Source organism: Cupressus sempervirens, chromosome 4 (assembly GCF_028749045.1).
Source record: "Cupressus sempervirens isolate cs-2001-9-10 chromosome 4, ASM2874904v1, whole genome shotgun sequence".
Classification (NCBI taxonomy): domain Eukaryota; kingdom Viridiplantae; phylum Streptophyta; class Pinopsida; order Cupressales; family Cupressaceae; genus Cupressus; species Cupressus sempervirens.
In genome coordinates this window covers 727,560,234-727,574,642 of record NC_143121.1, presented here as the reverse complement: position 1 = coordinate 727,574,642, position 14,409 = coordinate 727,560,234, and the positions used below count along the sequence as shown (strand labels likewise).

General features: G+C 34.2%; 1 protein-coding gene across 1 annotated transcript; it reads left to right on the top strand.

Moving 5' to 3' along the window:
- The first annotated feature begins 3,198 nt into the window (after positions 1 to 3,198).
- Positions 3,199 to 7,001, top strand: LOC149563350 (aluminum-activated malate transporter 14-like). The gene is made up of 6 exons (XM_089824005.1): positions 3,199 to 3,517; positions 4,831 to 4,968; positions 5,112 to 5,384; positions 5,511 to 5,629; positions 6,107 to 6,250; positions 6,426 to 7,001. Exons 1-6 carry the CDS (start codon positions 3,199 to 3,201, stop codon positions 6,999 to 7,001), a joined length of 1,569 nt encoding a protein of 522 aa, XP_089680131.1.
- Positions 7,002 to 14,409: the final 7,408 nt, after the last annotated feature.

The following is a 14,409-nucleotide window of genomic DNA, read 5'->3' as shown; positions in this document are numbered from 1 at the left end:
CCTATGAAAGAGTTTGGGCATGAATTTGTCTTTCAATTCAGCCTATCATCCTCAAATGGATGGGCAAACTGAGGTAGTTAATAGATTCTTGGGAAACCTTTTGAGATGTTTGACACAGGAACATGGAGGTAGTTTGGATGCCATCATACCTCAGGCGCAGTTTTCATATAATGACACGGTGAATCGTAGCATGGTCATGAGTCCTTTTGAAGTTGTTTATGGGAGACATCCGAGGGCAATTTTTGAACTCAGGAATATGGACAATTTGGAGAAAAGAAGTGGACATACAGAAGAGTTTGCTCAGGCAATGGTGGAAGTGCATGAGCATGTGAGGAAAACTTTGCAACAAAATAGCCTAAAGGTGAAGGCTAAGGCAAACTTGAAGAGAAGAAATTTGCAGTACCAAGTTGGGAATTTGGTTATGGTATACCTGGACAAAGATCGATTACCTTGGGGAAGCCATACGAAGTTGATGATGAAGAAGATTGGATCGTGTGAAATTCTAGAAAAGTATTGAGAAAATGCTTACAAAGTGGCATTGTCTCGAGATGTAGCTATTTCACCGATATTTAATGTCTCAGATCTCACATTGTATAAAGGGTCTAATGATGATATTGGTACCACTAAACCCACACATGAATTAAATGACTGGATTCGAGAATTTCCTTCTAAAGAGAAGTCGTAGATGGAATGCATCATCAACAATAGAGAGGTCATGAGGACAAGACACAAAGCGCACATAGAGCACATGGTCAAGTGGGAGGGCCTTCTAGATTTTGAAGCCACTTGGTTACCAGAAACAGAAATTTTGAGGCAAGATGGGGATCTCCAACAGTTGATCTCCAAGATGACTTGAGACAAAATTTACCCTCAGGAGTATGTTGCAGGAGCAGCTACAAGTGCTTGGTACAAGAATAATGTTTCCATATTGTTTATGGGGGGTATTTTAATGTCTTTTTATTTTAGGGCATATTTTTAATGTTTTGTTATTTTAGGGCATATTTTAATGTTTTGTTATCACTTTAGTAAAGGATTGAATAAAACCTTTATGGGTTTGGTGGTTGACAAAAATAGTTTTTAACTGTTTATCATTCTTTATAAATTCTCTCCAAAATCGATGGCTAGAGGTATGATTTCTTTTCTTTTTTGGTGGGAAGAAGACTAAGAAAGAAGTTGAACGATATTGTTCATGTTCTGTGGAATGAAATAGGAGATTAAAAAACTCTAGTTTTCCTACAATTGCTTTTATTATTATTATTTTTGTTTAATCTTTGTGTGGAGTCCCAATGTTTTAAATTTTATATTGTAACGAGATCTTTGTAGCCAGGGCACGGGTTGTTGAACTGCCGCCTGGAAGATATTTTGAGACATCATGTCTCATGCTTGTGTATTCTTCATGTGAACAGACCAGCACATGTTGAAGAATAGGTAGGAAGAATGTACCATACTTTACTTGTGGTCAAGTGCAGGAATTGGCTGCAAATAGAGGTGGCCCGTGTGGTGAAAGGGTAGATCTCTATGTGCTTGTCATAAATGAATGGATGCAACCTGTAAGGTGTTGCTTGTGTTTGATGTTTATGTCATTCATCTCATGGCATTGTTGTAGTTTTCTCCAATTTATTCTTTCCATCTCATAGTGAAGATAGACTTTATTCTTGTCTTCTCCTCATCATTGTGTCTCTCTACCTAGAAAATCATCCCCACCACAAGCTAAGTCCTACTAGAAGTAGTTGTTCATCCACAACTGAGTGAGTTTTGAGTCATATTTGTATTGTCAAGCTTCAAATTAACTGAGAAAACCAATATATGCATCAACTTTTATGGTTAATTTCTATGCTACACAATAGAGAGCTCCTTGATGCTAACTAATCCATTGAGGAAAAAGGAACTTAATTTATAGACAGCATGTTTGGTGAAAAGAGCATCCATTGTGCTAACTGGAGTAGCCACAGAATGAAGAAATGATGATGATGATGACAAGGGCCTCTAGCAGCACTAGCCCATTGCAAATTATTTAAGAAGAGTTAGGGGTCATAACCTAGTTGTTGCTTTCTCCACTTTCTGCCTCCCTGTTTTTTCCCTTGTCTAAGAAATCAATAGATAGACAAAAATGTACAACTATCTTTAAATGGGTCAAACCTTATCTAGAAAGAACATTTAGAACTTTCGGAACATTCGACGTAAATTTCTAGAACGTTTCTATTGTTATGATGTTAATTTTTTTTAATTTTCCATAAGGAAAAATGTTTTTTCTCATTGTTTTAACCAATTAAAAATCTTATTTTTAAATTGTGAAAAAATAATAATCAATTATCATCTATATAGTTTTGCTTTAGTAATATTTAATGTTTTATTATCATTGAATAGTCAATTCAGTCAAATAAAAAAATTGGAATATAACGAGTGTAAGTTACCTGCCTCCGGCAGGAACTAATAATTTGTACTTTCTGAAACGTGGAAGATTTTTAGGTGTCATTTTCTTTTGTTTCTTACCCATATGTGCCGATTGGCCGGCAAGTTCGAAGAAAAACACACAGCGAATTTGAAAATTTGCGATGAATATAATTATCTGGACCTCGTAAGTGGCACTCACTTTTGACTGTTCAGATCATCTCGTGGAGGTTTTATTTCATTTTCCTAAGCTTTCCAAAAAAAATCTTTGCTCCTTGAAAAATAATTGCCACCTCGCATTTCTGTTAATATTCTATATATTTATCTATAAAATAAAGAACAGTATTCTCACTGGTGAGGGTATATTCATTTTTAGGTGGATCCTCAAAATTATAAAATCTGATTTATTTCAATTGATTTCATGAAGGCCCTCAAAGTTTTTGGCTAGGCTGCTGTTCTTCTGATTTCTGTTTTGGACATTAGAGTTCAGGGATGCAATTTTTTTCCCTCTCTCTCATTTCTTGTTAGAATTTCTGCAACAATTCGGACCGAGAAGCATTATAAGTTAGAATCAGTGGATCTGCTTTCAAGGGCGACTTGGTAAATATTAACAATGTGAAATCTAAATGGTTTGACAATATCAGTTTACCAGAGATTCATGATTGTAGTTCATTTTACTATTTTCAGATTCGTTTGTGTGTTTTTTCTTGCATCAAAAAAATCGAATGCAGCAGAAAGAGTAAAAAAATCGAATTATTTTGTCAACCATCTCTATTTTTTCAGGTTTTGCTTTGAATTGACTGGGTAATGGCGGCTGTCGCAAGCGCAGAATGCAGAGTTAATATCACTTCTGATCAGCAAAATGGCTCTAATGAGTCTAAAAATGGGGGACTGTTAAGAAGAATTGGGTTGAGTATAAAAGGGGTTATAATGGGGTGGTGCAGAAAGACATGGGATGTGGGAGTAGAAGATCCGAGAAGGATTATACATGCCATGAAAGTTGGACTAGCATTGTCAGTAGTTTCTCTTGTGTGTCTTTGGGATCCATTATTCCAAGGAGTGGGAGTTGGAGATAATGCAATTTGGGCAGTCATGACAGTTGTTGTCGTCCTGGAATTTTCTGCAGGTATGGATTAATTTTTTCTTGTACACATTGGTAGTTAACGATATAAGTTGTGTTGTTTTGTTCTTATCTTTATTATGTTCGCATTGTTGTCAAATGTTTATAGGGAATTCACTCTTGCATTTGCATTTGTAACTCCATTGTATCATTATTTTTGAGTCGAAATCATTTAGCCGTCTTTTTTAGGGAAACCTTATGTTTGCATTTAAAATATTAGAGAATTTTGACTACAGTATGTAATTTTGCTATTAGAATTCAATTGTATAGATTTTTTGAGTGAAACTTATTGACTCAATTGTGTAATTTTTTTTTAGTGAAACTCATTGACTCGTGTTGTATGAGTAGTGGCTCACAAGACCCCATTTCTTGATAATCTGAAAAACAAGAAAAACAGAGTAAAAACAGAGAACACAATATGCACATAAATAAATGCACATGGATCTGCTACAGCAGATATCAAATTATCTTTTTATTCGATTCCTTAATTAGAGGTCATTACAATCAATCATATATATAGAAGTCTTTAGACATTTCTAGATTTCTCATGAAGAAAATACAAACTAAAGCATTCTACTGTAAACTCAAGAAACTAACTATTGATGAACTAGACTAAACTGAGAGACTCCAGATGTGCTATGATTAACATTATAAACTGCATACATGTCTCTGTAATAACAAAAGATAACAACAGTTTCAACTCTAGTGAAATGGGGAGATGACTTTGGTGAAACTTGATAGCAAAATCATCGAACATGCAAATATGGTTTACCAGCACTTGACATGGGAAGAAATTACTGTTTACTAAGATTGTTCACAAGAACAAATGAAACACTTAGTATTGATGCTCATAGAGGAGATGTTCATAGAGGTGAAGCACTAGGACTTCTTAGGAGGTCACCCATCCCAACATTAGAGTGCACTTAACTATTGAGTTATCGTCATGGTTAAATCTACTTTGTAGTTAAGCGTGTTCGAACTAGAGTAGTACAGGAATGGGTGACTTCCCAAAAAGTCATAGTGCTTCACCTTTATAAACGTCACCTAAATACAATAACTACTAAGTGTTCTATCTGTTCTGATAAGAGAAAAGTTTTTGTAAACCACTACTCATGAAACTTGAATCAATTCAACAAAAAAAAAATTTGAATTCTGATAACAATATCAGAGAATAGTTGTTTTTTCATACTCATTACAAAATCCTAACGAAATGGAAAACGATTAAGGCAATCTTCTCCTCTCCCTGTTTTACAATTTAGATTGGCTGACAAATTGTTTGTAACATTAGCATGACTCACTGGGTGTTTTTGCTCAAACAGGGGCAACCATGGGCAAAGGACTAAACAGAGGGATCGGAACCGTGGTGGCTGGGTCTCTAGCCTTTCTTGTTTGTTACCTATCAGAGCAAGTAACGCAAGGAGAGGCCATTGTAGTTGGATCTTCTTTGTTCATCATAGGTAATCAACTTGCTACTATTTAGTACTTTTAGTCTAGAAATCAGTTGGTAGTATGTGATGTTGGTAGTATGTGATGTTTAAGCCAAGATCTTGAAACTCTTTTTTCTCGATATTTTGACTGACCATTAAATTCATTTTTGCAGGCGCAGCTGCCACGTATGCTCTCTTCTTCCCTTTTATCAAGATAAAATTTGATTATGGAGTTGTGATATTCCTGCTGACATTCAGCATGATAACAGTATCTGGATATCGAGTGTACAATATATCACGCATGGCATATGAACGCCTCACCACCGTACTCATTGGATGTGGAGTGTTCCTGGTTGTAAGCCTCTTCCTTTTCCCCATCTGGGCTGGTGAGGATCTTCACAGTTCGACTGTCACGAAATTGCAAGGCCTCATGGAATCTATGCAAGGTAGGCAAAGTGGAACCGGACCAAACCAAAAGAGGTTCATTAAATGTTTCTCAATTGTAAGAAAAATATAACGTTATCACCTGCATAAAAAGGGTGTTTACTTTTATATAGTGTAATGTGATACAGGATGCATCGATGAATATTTTAGTGGAAGCCAAAACGAAAAGGTTGAAGATGAATCGGAAGATCCCATATACAGCGGATACAAGCCTGTGTTAGACTCAAAGGCCACCAACGATTCTTTCGTAAGTAAACATATATTCTTACTATAAATCTCTACGGTTGGAAAGAACAAATCAAATTCTGGCCTGTTTGTTTGAATTGTAGGAACGCATTCTAATAAAAATGAAGAAATTAATCTTCCGTTTGGATGTGTCAAATCTAAATTGGAACATGAGTTTTGAATTCTTACTTTAGGGTGAAATGAGAATTTGTTGTCCAATTCAAAAGGTGAAATTAGGTGAAATTGGATTTGCCAAACAGAACTAAAATCAAAATTAATATAAATTTAAATTTAAATTTTTTCTGCTCAACAAAACCTAATTCAGAATTAACAAATCTAACAATTGACAAATTCTATATATAAAACAAATACAACATTTGCTAATGCCAACAGCCAAATAGACCCTAAAATATACCAAACGCTTCCTCTTTCTTTTCCTTTCTTGCTTCTACTATCAAGTACCAATTGTACATGTCAAACAAATGGGTTTGAATTGCAGGCCACATTTGCTAGCTGGGAGCCGAGGCATGGTCGATTTCGATACCGGCACCCATGGAAGCAGTACGTGAAAATTGGAGTGAAGCTTCGTTATTTGGCTTATTCTATTGTAGCCTTGCATGGATGTCTCCGATCTGAGATAGAGGTACATACATATACATCTTTAGAAATATTCTTGAACATCATATATTACAAAGAAAATTAAGCTTAAGAAAGTAAGTCAATTTTCACTATTTAACACTTTTCATCTAGAAATCAAACCTTAACGACCTGGTCCACATTTCCAAGTATCATTTCAACTTAATTTGAATACATTGCAGACCCCACGTTACCTTCATTCAGCATTGAAGGAGCCATTCACAAAGGTTGGTCATGGAGCAGCGAAATTACTAGGAGAACTGTCAAGAAGCATTCAACATATGAGAAAATGCGATTGGGAGTCAACCATGAAGGAACTGAGACTTGCATTGAAGGATCTGCAGGTTGCCCTGCATAAAACAAGACTACCTATGGAGAAAGTCCCTGAGAATGAAAGTAGTAAAGAAGGAGATAACGTTAAATGTGGGAAGAGAGTGAGAAGATTAATGTCATGGCATGGAGAAAGTGGTATGAAGGAGACAGAGAAAGGAATAGCATGGAGAGAGAGTGTTCAATTTGCAGAGGCTCTTCCATTGGCTACGTTTGCATGGTTGGTGGTGGAGATTGTAGCGAGGCTTGAACATGTCAGAGAGGCTATGGAAGAGCTCTCTGCAATGGCGAATTTCAAGCCTTACAATCCTTCCTCAGAACAAGAAGAGCTAAACATAACTTCTTCTTCTCCTCCACCTAATAATACCCCCAAAACTAGCTTGAGAAGAACACGTGAGATATATATACCGAGCAATAGTGTTGACTGATTAATTCTTTGGTTTTTTCCTTGACTTTACACTATTTCTGCCTCCATGCCGTCTTGTGTCTATTTCTTCCAACTGTAACAATTTACATATTTATTTTTTTATTAAATGAGGGAGGAAGAGGGTATTGAACCTTAACAAATATGTTGTTTAAATTTATTTATACCATTTGATTTATTTGTCATTCTCCGATGTTGTAGTGAGAATTAGTTTGCTTTGACAATTTTTTGTATAAGATGTATTTAAAAATGGGAACTTTGAGTAACACGTAACTAGCTTATATATACCTCTATATATATTACGCCGAGAGTAATCGTTCTCGAGGCACCTATTTTTATTTAATCCCAAAGTTATTTTAATCGAAGTTGGGATTAATGAAAATAAAAATAGGCGCCTCGAGAACGATTACTCTCCGCGTAATATATATAGAGGTATATATAAGCTAGTGGCAGTCGCGGCGCAATAGGAAAAATATTCACTTTTTACTTTTTATTTTGATAAGGTTACTATAAAATTGTTAATTAATTTTTAATTAGAGTTGTATGAAGTTACTATAAAATTATGCTTCAAAATATTTTTTAAAATTTAATATAAGGAGTTTAATATAGATTAAAAAAATATTTTTTATTTTTGGGATATTGTAATGTAAAATGTTATAGTCATACATAGATATATGGTTAGGGACAAAGTTACCATTATAGTTAATGTTAACCTGAGGGATAGAATTAGGGTTAGGGTTAGCATTAGAGTTAGGGTTGGAGTTAGGGTTAGGGTTTGAGCTATGGTTAAGGTTAGGGATAGAGATATGGTTATGGTTATTGTTAGAGTTATGGTTAATGTTTAGATTAGAATTATGTTTATGGTTAAGGTTAGGATTAATGTTATGGTCATGGTTAACGTTATGGTTAGAGTTATGGTTATGGTTATGATTAGGGTTAGTGTTAGGGTTATAGTAAGGCTAACGTTAGGGTTAGGGTTAAGGTTTGAGTCAAGGTTAAGGTTAGAGTTTAAAGGGTTAGGGTTTGAGTTAGGATCAAAATTAAGGTTAGGGTTAAGGTTAGAGTCCAATTATGGTAGAGTCAAATCCAAAGTTAGAGTTATGCTCATGGTTAAGGCTAGGGTTAGACTTATGCTTGTAGTTAGGGTTAGGGATAGGGTTAGAATCCAATTATGGTAGAATTAGAATTAGGGTTAGAGTTAGGGGTAGAGTTATGCTTATGGTTAATGTTAGGTTTAGAGTAATGCTCATGGTTAAGGTTAGGGTTAGAGTCATCATTATGGTTATGGTTAGGGTTATAGTGGGGATAGGGTTAGGGTTAGGGTTTGAGTCAAATATATCTTTTAATTTAAAATAAGGAATTTAATTTAGAGTTAGGGTTAGGGTTAGGGTTATAGATAGGGATAGGGTTAGGGTTAGGGTAAGGTTTTGGGTTAGGGTTAGGGCTGGGGTCAGGTTTAGGGTTAGAGTATGAGTTAGGGTTAGAGTTTGAGTTAGGGTTAGGGTTATAGTTTGAGTTAGGGGTAGACAGAGCATTATAATTTGGGTTAGGATTAGGGTTAGGTTTAGGGTTTGAGTTTGAGTTATGGTTAGAGTTAGGGTTAGAGCTAGAGCTAGAGTTAGAGTTAGGGTTAGAATTAGGGTTAGGTTTAGGGTTTGAGTTACCAATAGAGTTAATTTTACAGTTGGGTTAATGTTAGAGTTAGGGTTAGGGTTAGAGTTTTGAGTCAGGGTTAAGGTTAGAGTTAGGGTTAAAATTAAAATCCAATTATGGTAGAGTTAGATTTATAGTTAGAGTTATGGGTAGGGGTAGGGTTACGCTTACAGTTAGGGTTAGAGTTAGATTTAGGGTTAGGGTTAGGGTTAGGGTTAGGTTTATATTTAGAGTTAGGGTTATATATAGAGAGAGTTATAACAATGTTAAGGTTAGGGTAAGGGGATTGAGTCAGGGTTAAGGTTAGAGTTAGGGTTAGGGTTAGGGTTTCAATCAGGATTAAAGTTAGGGTTACGGTTAGAGTCTAATTATGGTAGAGTTAGATTTACAGCAAGAGTTAGATTTAGGGTTAGAGTTAGGGGTAGGGTTAGGGTTAGGGTTAGGGTTAGAGATAGGGGTAGACAAAGGGTTAGGCTTAGGCTTAGGGTTACGATTAGGGTCAAGGTTAGGGTTAGGTTTAGGTTTAGAATATGAGTTAGGGTTATAGTTTGAGTTATAGTTAGGGCTATAGTTTGAGTTAGGGGTAGACAGAGTATTAGAATTCTAGCTAGGATTAGGCTTAGGTTTTGGGTTATGGTTATGGTTACGGTTAAGGTTAGAGTTAGGTTTAGGGTTACAGTTATAGTTGGGGTTAAAATCCAATTATGGTAGAGTTAGATTCAGGGTTACAATTAGTGGTAGGGATAGGGTTACAGTTATAGTTAGGGTTAGGGTTAGGGTTAGGGTTAGAGGAAGGGTTATATTTAGGAGTTTTCTTATGGTCACAGTTATAGTTAGGAGGGGAGTAAGGGTTGGGATTTTAGATTAAATTTATTATTATATAAGGTGCCTTATATAATAATATGTATATTCCCACACTCATGGATAAGGTTAGGGAAAGAAGTAGGACCATGGTTATTAGGGTTACATTTAGAATTTCATTTAGGAGGGCATTGTGTGCTATTTTTTCCCCCTATTCAACCCATCACCGATGTCTGATCTGAGAGACCTTAAATGGGATAGGTTCTTTGTAGAGGGTTAACATCGCTAAAGTTGGTGGCTAACATTTTGTGTTGGCTCAGTTTCTTCATTAACCACGCTGGATCATTTTTTCTTGGTCAGGTTGATTCATGTTGCGAGGTTCGATAACTCTTATTTCTTCGCGAGCTATCTTCCCATTTCTCCAAAAGTGCAAGATGTTGCCATGCATTCCCATTCTAATGTTTCTTTATACGCTAGTGTCTTCGAAACACTCTAAAGCCTAGAATTGCACAAGATGTTGCCATGCATCTCCATTCTGATGCATCGTCATGCTACATTGTCTCTTCAATTCTCTGAAGCCCAGAATTGCATCATGCTACCAGGCATTGCCTTTCTAACATTTCCTCACTCCACAATGCTTTCATGAGTCTTTGAGACCCAAAATTGTGCCACATGGAGGGGATTCGCACCTTTTGTGCTATCTGCTTCATTCGTTGGGAGGAATCTCTTCACTACATCTTAGTCATCCATTGGAAATAAAGCCAATCTTGATCGACGAATGTGACTTAATCCTTCATTGGGAGGAGTTTCCTCATTGCATCTCAGTCATCTTTTTTGAGGGGAGAATCTACATCGATGGCTGCGACTTAATCCTTCATTGGTGAGGATTCACGATGCATCTATGCCGTTTATTTCGAGAGGAAGACCTTCATCGATGACCATCATTCATTTTTGGGGAAACCAAATTCCCCCTTCTGATCAACCTTGCATTTTTTGTGGGAGGTTAACACATCATATTATCTCTCTTCATAGTTTTCTACCAGCGACATGAAAGTCTTTCCTCTTCTTTCCATTAGTCTCCATTCTAGCACCTCCTTACACTGCATTGTTTCTTCAATGCTCTAAAGCCCAGAATTGTGTCATGTGGTAATGTCACCTTTCTGACATTTCCGCACTCTGTAGTACTTTCGCGAGGCTCCAAGACCCAGAATTGTGCCACGTAGCGGGGGTCCCCACCTTTCGTGCTATGGTTACAATTTAGATTTTAGGGTTATGGTTAGAATCAACGTCAATTCTAGAGTTTATAGAATATTTAGAGTTAAGATTAGGGATTAAATATACATGAGGGTTAGCATTGGGTTGTATGATAGTTACAGTTAGGATTATAGTTAGATATATCATTTAGATTAGGTTTTAGTCAGGGTTTAATTAGACTTAAGATTAGGGTGAGGATCAAGGTGAAGTCTATATTAGGGTTCATATCATGGTAGGATTGAAACTAATGTTAGGGTTAACATTGAAATTATGATTAGGGGTAAGGTGAAGATTTATATTTGGTCATGATTGTGGTTTGTGCTAGGATTAGGGTCTAAGCTATGATTAATTTTATGGTTGTACCTTTAGGGTTAGGGTTTTGTTTAAGTTTATGATTATGGTTACAACTATGGTTTATAGTTCAAGTTTAAAGTTGGGAATGTGATTAGGATCAGGGATTAGTAAATTTTTTAAGAGTTCGGTTATAGGTTTACACCATGGTTAGGACCTTGGGACTGGATTTAGAGTTTAATATCATGGTTATCCCTATAGTTAGGTTTAGGATTTTGATCAATATTCTGGAGTTTGTTTTTACATTATGGTTAGATATATAATTATGTAAATATATTTTTGGTATTTTTGTAAACGAACTTGCATAACACTTCCCTATTTCAAAGTTGATAAAATATCATTTCTATTGTCTTAGATTTGAGAGTAAGTATATTAAATAAGTAATAATAAATAAACATTATGATTAATATATTTCTAAAATAAAAATATATTGCTTAAAAACTTGTTTACTTTAAATGAATAAAGTACTCATTTACTTGTAAATTTTAAAAATAGAAATTAATCTACATATATATAAAATATTTATTCTTTTTCCTATTTGCATACAAATTAATTAAAATCTAAACTTTAAACTACATAAATATTTTTAAAATATATATCCATCAATAATTAGTTTAGAATAAAGTAAAATCTAAAAATTAGACACATATAGAATCTTTTTAATTTCTAGATACATGTTTTTCTAATTTATTTCTACAAACATGCAACTAATATTTCTATTATCCATTTTTTTCCATTCTAAAAAAATCTAGATGTAAATAGAAATTTTTTAGATGTATGCAATCTTTCTAATTTTTTCTACATACATATATTAACATTTCTATTTTATATTTTTTTTTTACATTATGGTTATTTCAATCAAAATATCTTGATGTAAATAGAATTCTTTTCAAAAAATCTAGATGTATATAGAATTCTTTTAATTTTTTACATACATAAAATCTTTCTATTTTTTTTCTACATACATAAAAGAATAATTTCTATTTTCTATTATTTATTTTCTATTTTTAAAAAAAAGCTATCATAAAGATTGATAAAAAAAATTGATTGCATATGCATTCTTTATTTTGTGCACTAAATGCATTAATTTTTTTCATTTATCTGATGGTTTTGAATGAACTTTGTCTCATCTTGGCATTGCATCTTCCAAAGATGAGTAAGCAATATCAAGATATAAAATATCAAAGTTGAAAATATTAAAATGAATGACTAAAATATCAAATGCTCAGGATGCAAGGCAGAAATAAACTGTGTTGAAGTGTATTTTATTGATTAAATGATGACTTTTATATTGAATTACTAAATTACCAAATCTACCCACCCCATTGTAAAACTTAATTGCTCTGTTTCAAACGTGATTAAATTAAAAATAGAAAACCTACACAACATAGATCTGTTCTGCATAATGCAGATTTTAAAACTATGTAAAAGATTTGTTGTTCTACATAATACAGATTTTAAAACTATGTAACAACAATTTATTCCTGACTTCCAACTATTTGTATCTTCTCTAATATAAATTATTTTGTTCATATCATACATTATATAATGAATGTAAATCCATACCAATTAATATTAATGTAAGTGGGAAATATATTTTTTTCACATTGATAGAAGAGTATGACAAAATCCAAAATGGGTTTGCCGTGGATTTGCATTCTTGCATCAGTAGTTTAAACTGATTCCATACTCATGAATCACACCGGCTAAAATACACTAAAAAAAAATCCATTGCAGGGAGGCGATAAAATTAGTAAAGAACTTAAAGAAGACACATGGGTATACTCGAAAGAGTTTTTAGAAGTGAGCATCTTATTAGCTCCAAGTTGGAACCTCACAGAACAATCGAATATTAATTTAGGTTTTTTTTATAAAAACATTACAGATACTATATTTTCAAAACAGAGAGATTGATGCTATCAACACTCAAATGAACAAGACTCATTCTTATTAACAACATTTACAGAGAAATAAAATAAATAAAATCTGAGAAGACTGTGCAACTCTGGAATTTTGTCCAAATACAATGACCCAAATCAAAGTCAAATAGAAATTGAAATCAAAAGGCTCCAAAAATTCAATGTTTCAATTTCTCATGGATCTTCTGAATTCTGCAAAGATTTTAGTGTGCTCATAGACTGGAAGGAACCTATAAATTGGAGCTACAACAAAGCCAATTCCAAATGCATATCCAGATCCAGAGTCAGTCATTTATCTTTAATCCATTCCCATTCAGTCCCAGCAACGCGCTAATAGCGTCAGGAAGCTCTGGTTAGATCTGGTTAGGAAAGTACATATTGGACCAAAATATTTCAGAAATAGAAAAGAAGACACCCCTAAAACACTCCCATCAAGCACCATTAACAATGAAAAGTATTATAAAATGGATGTATATCAAATAGATTTTGAATACAAATCTAAATCTAAATCAAACATGCAATAGTAAACTATTAAATGCAAGCCTAAATAGTTATGAATAGAATTCTAAATCTAAATGAAATTAATTAAAATTGAAATCTAAATCAAAGTAGAATATTATAACTAATTTTGAATTTCAATTTACATCTACATCTAAATCTAAATGAAAATGTAAATAAAAAATAGAAATCTCACCTGCAAAAATGTTACTCCAAAACTTCAATTTACTCCTATTCAAAAACTCCAATCTAATCCTCTAATAACCTCCACCTCTTCCTTCCTGCAAAAACATAAAATGAAAATGAAATGAGGAGCCTTGGTTTTATAACTTTTGAGAGGCTCCTCATATCCCCCAACAGACTTCTCTTCACATTCCATGAATTTGTTTCAAATTCCCCCACTCCCCGCAAAAAATAAGCATGAATGTGCATGCAAAATTATATTTAACAAAAAAAAAAATCATATTGAAATTATTTCGCCCCTATTTTTTCGGGCCCTATTTTTTCGGGTCCTACTTTTTCGGGCCCTACTTTTTCGGGCCTATTATTTCGGCCTCCATTTGGCTTCCTATTATTTCGGCTAGCTAATATTTCGAGAATTCTTTTTTAATATTTAATTTGGAAGTTTGTAATTGCTCCCAATTCTTTTTTATTGACAAAGAATCTTGGCATATTCTCGTGCTAGGCATTTGTGCTGCCATTGTATAGAACGCCTCTCGGCATAATAAGTGCAAGGGTGTGAAAGTCAAGGAGCACTCACAATCTCCATTTTCATATTTCTACTTTAGTATATGTATGTTTTAAATTTTGGATATCCTTGGTCAAATTGGGCATAATGTGTAAGGGGAAGGGGAAGGGGAAGGGGAAGGGGAAGGGGACCACTAATCTATGGGGTTCAATAATGGTTATATTTTTTTACACTTTTTTACACATAGT

Bases quoted from the DNA above. Each gene is read 5' to 3' on its own strand.
- LOC149563350 (XM_089824005.1), top strand. From the start codon at position 3,199: ATGGCGGCTGTCGCAAGCGCAGAATGCAGAGTTAATATCACTTCTGAT. The intron at 5,385-5,510 runs GTAGGCAAAGTG...AATGTGATACAG, and splicing joins CCTCATGGAATCTATGCAAG to GATGCATCGATGAATATTTT. The intron at 5,630-6,106 runs GTAAGTAAACAT...TTTGAATTGCAG, and splicing joins AGGCCACCAACGATTCTTTC to GCCACATTTGCTAGCTGGGA.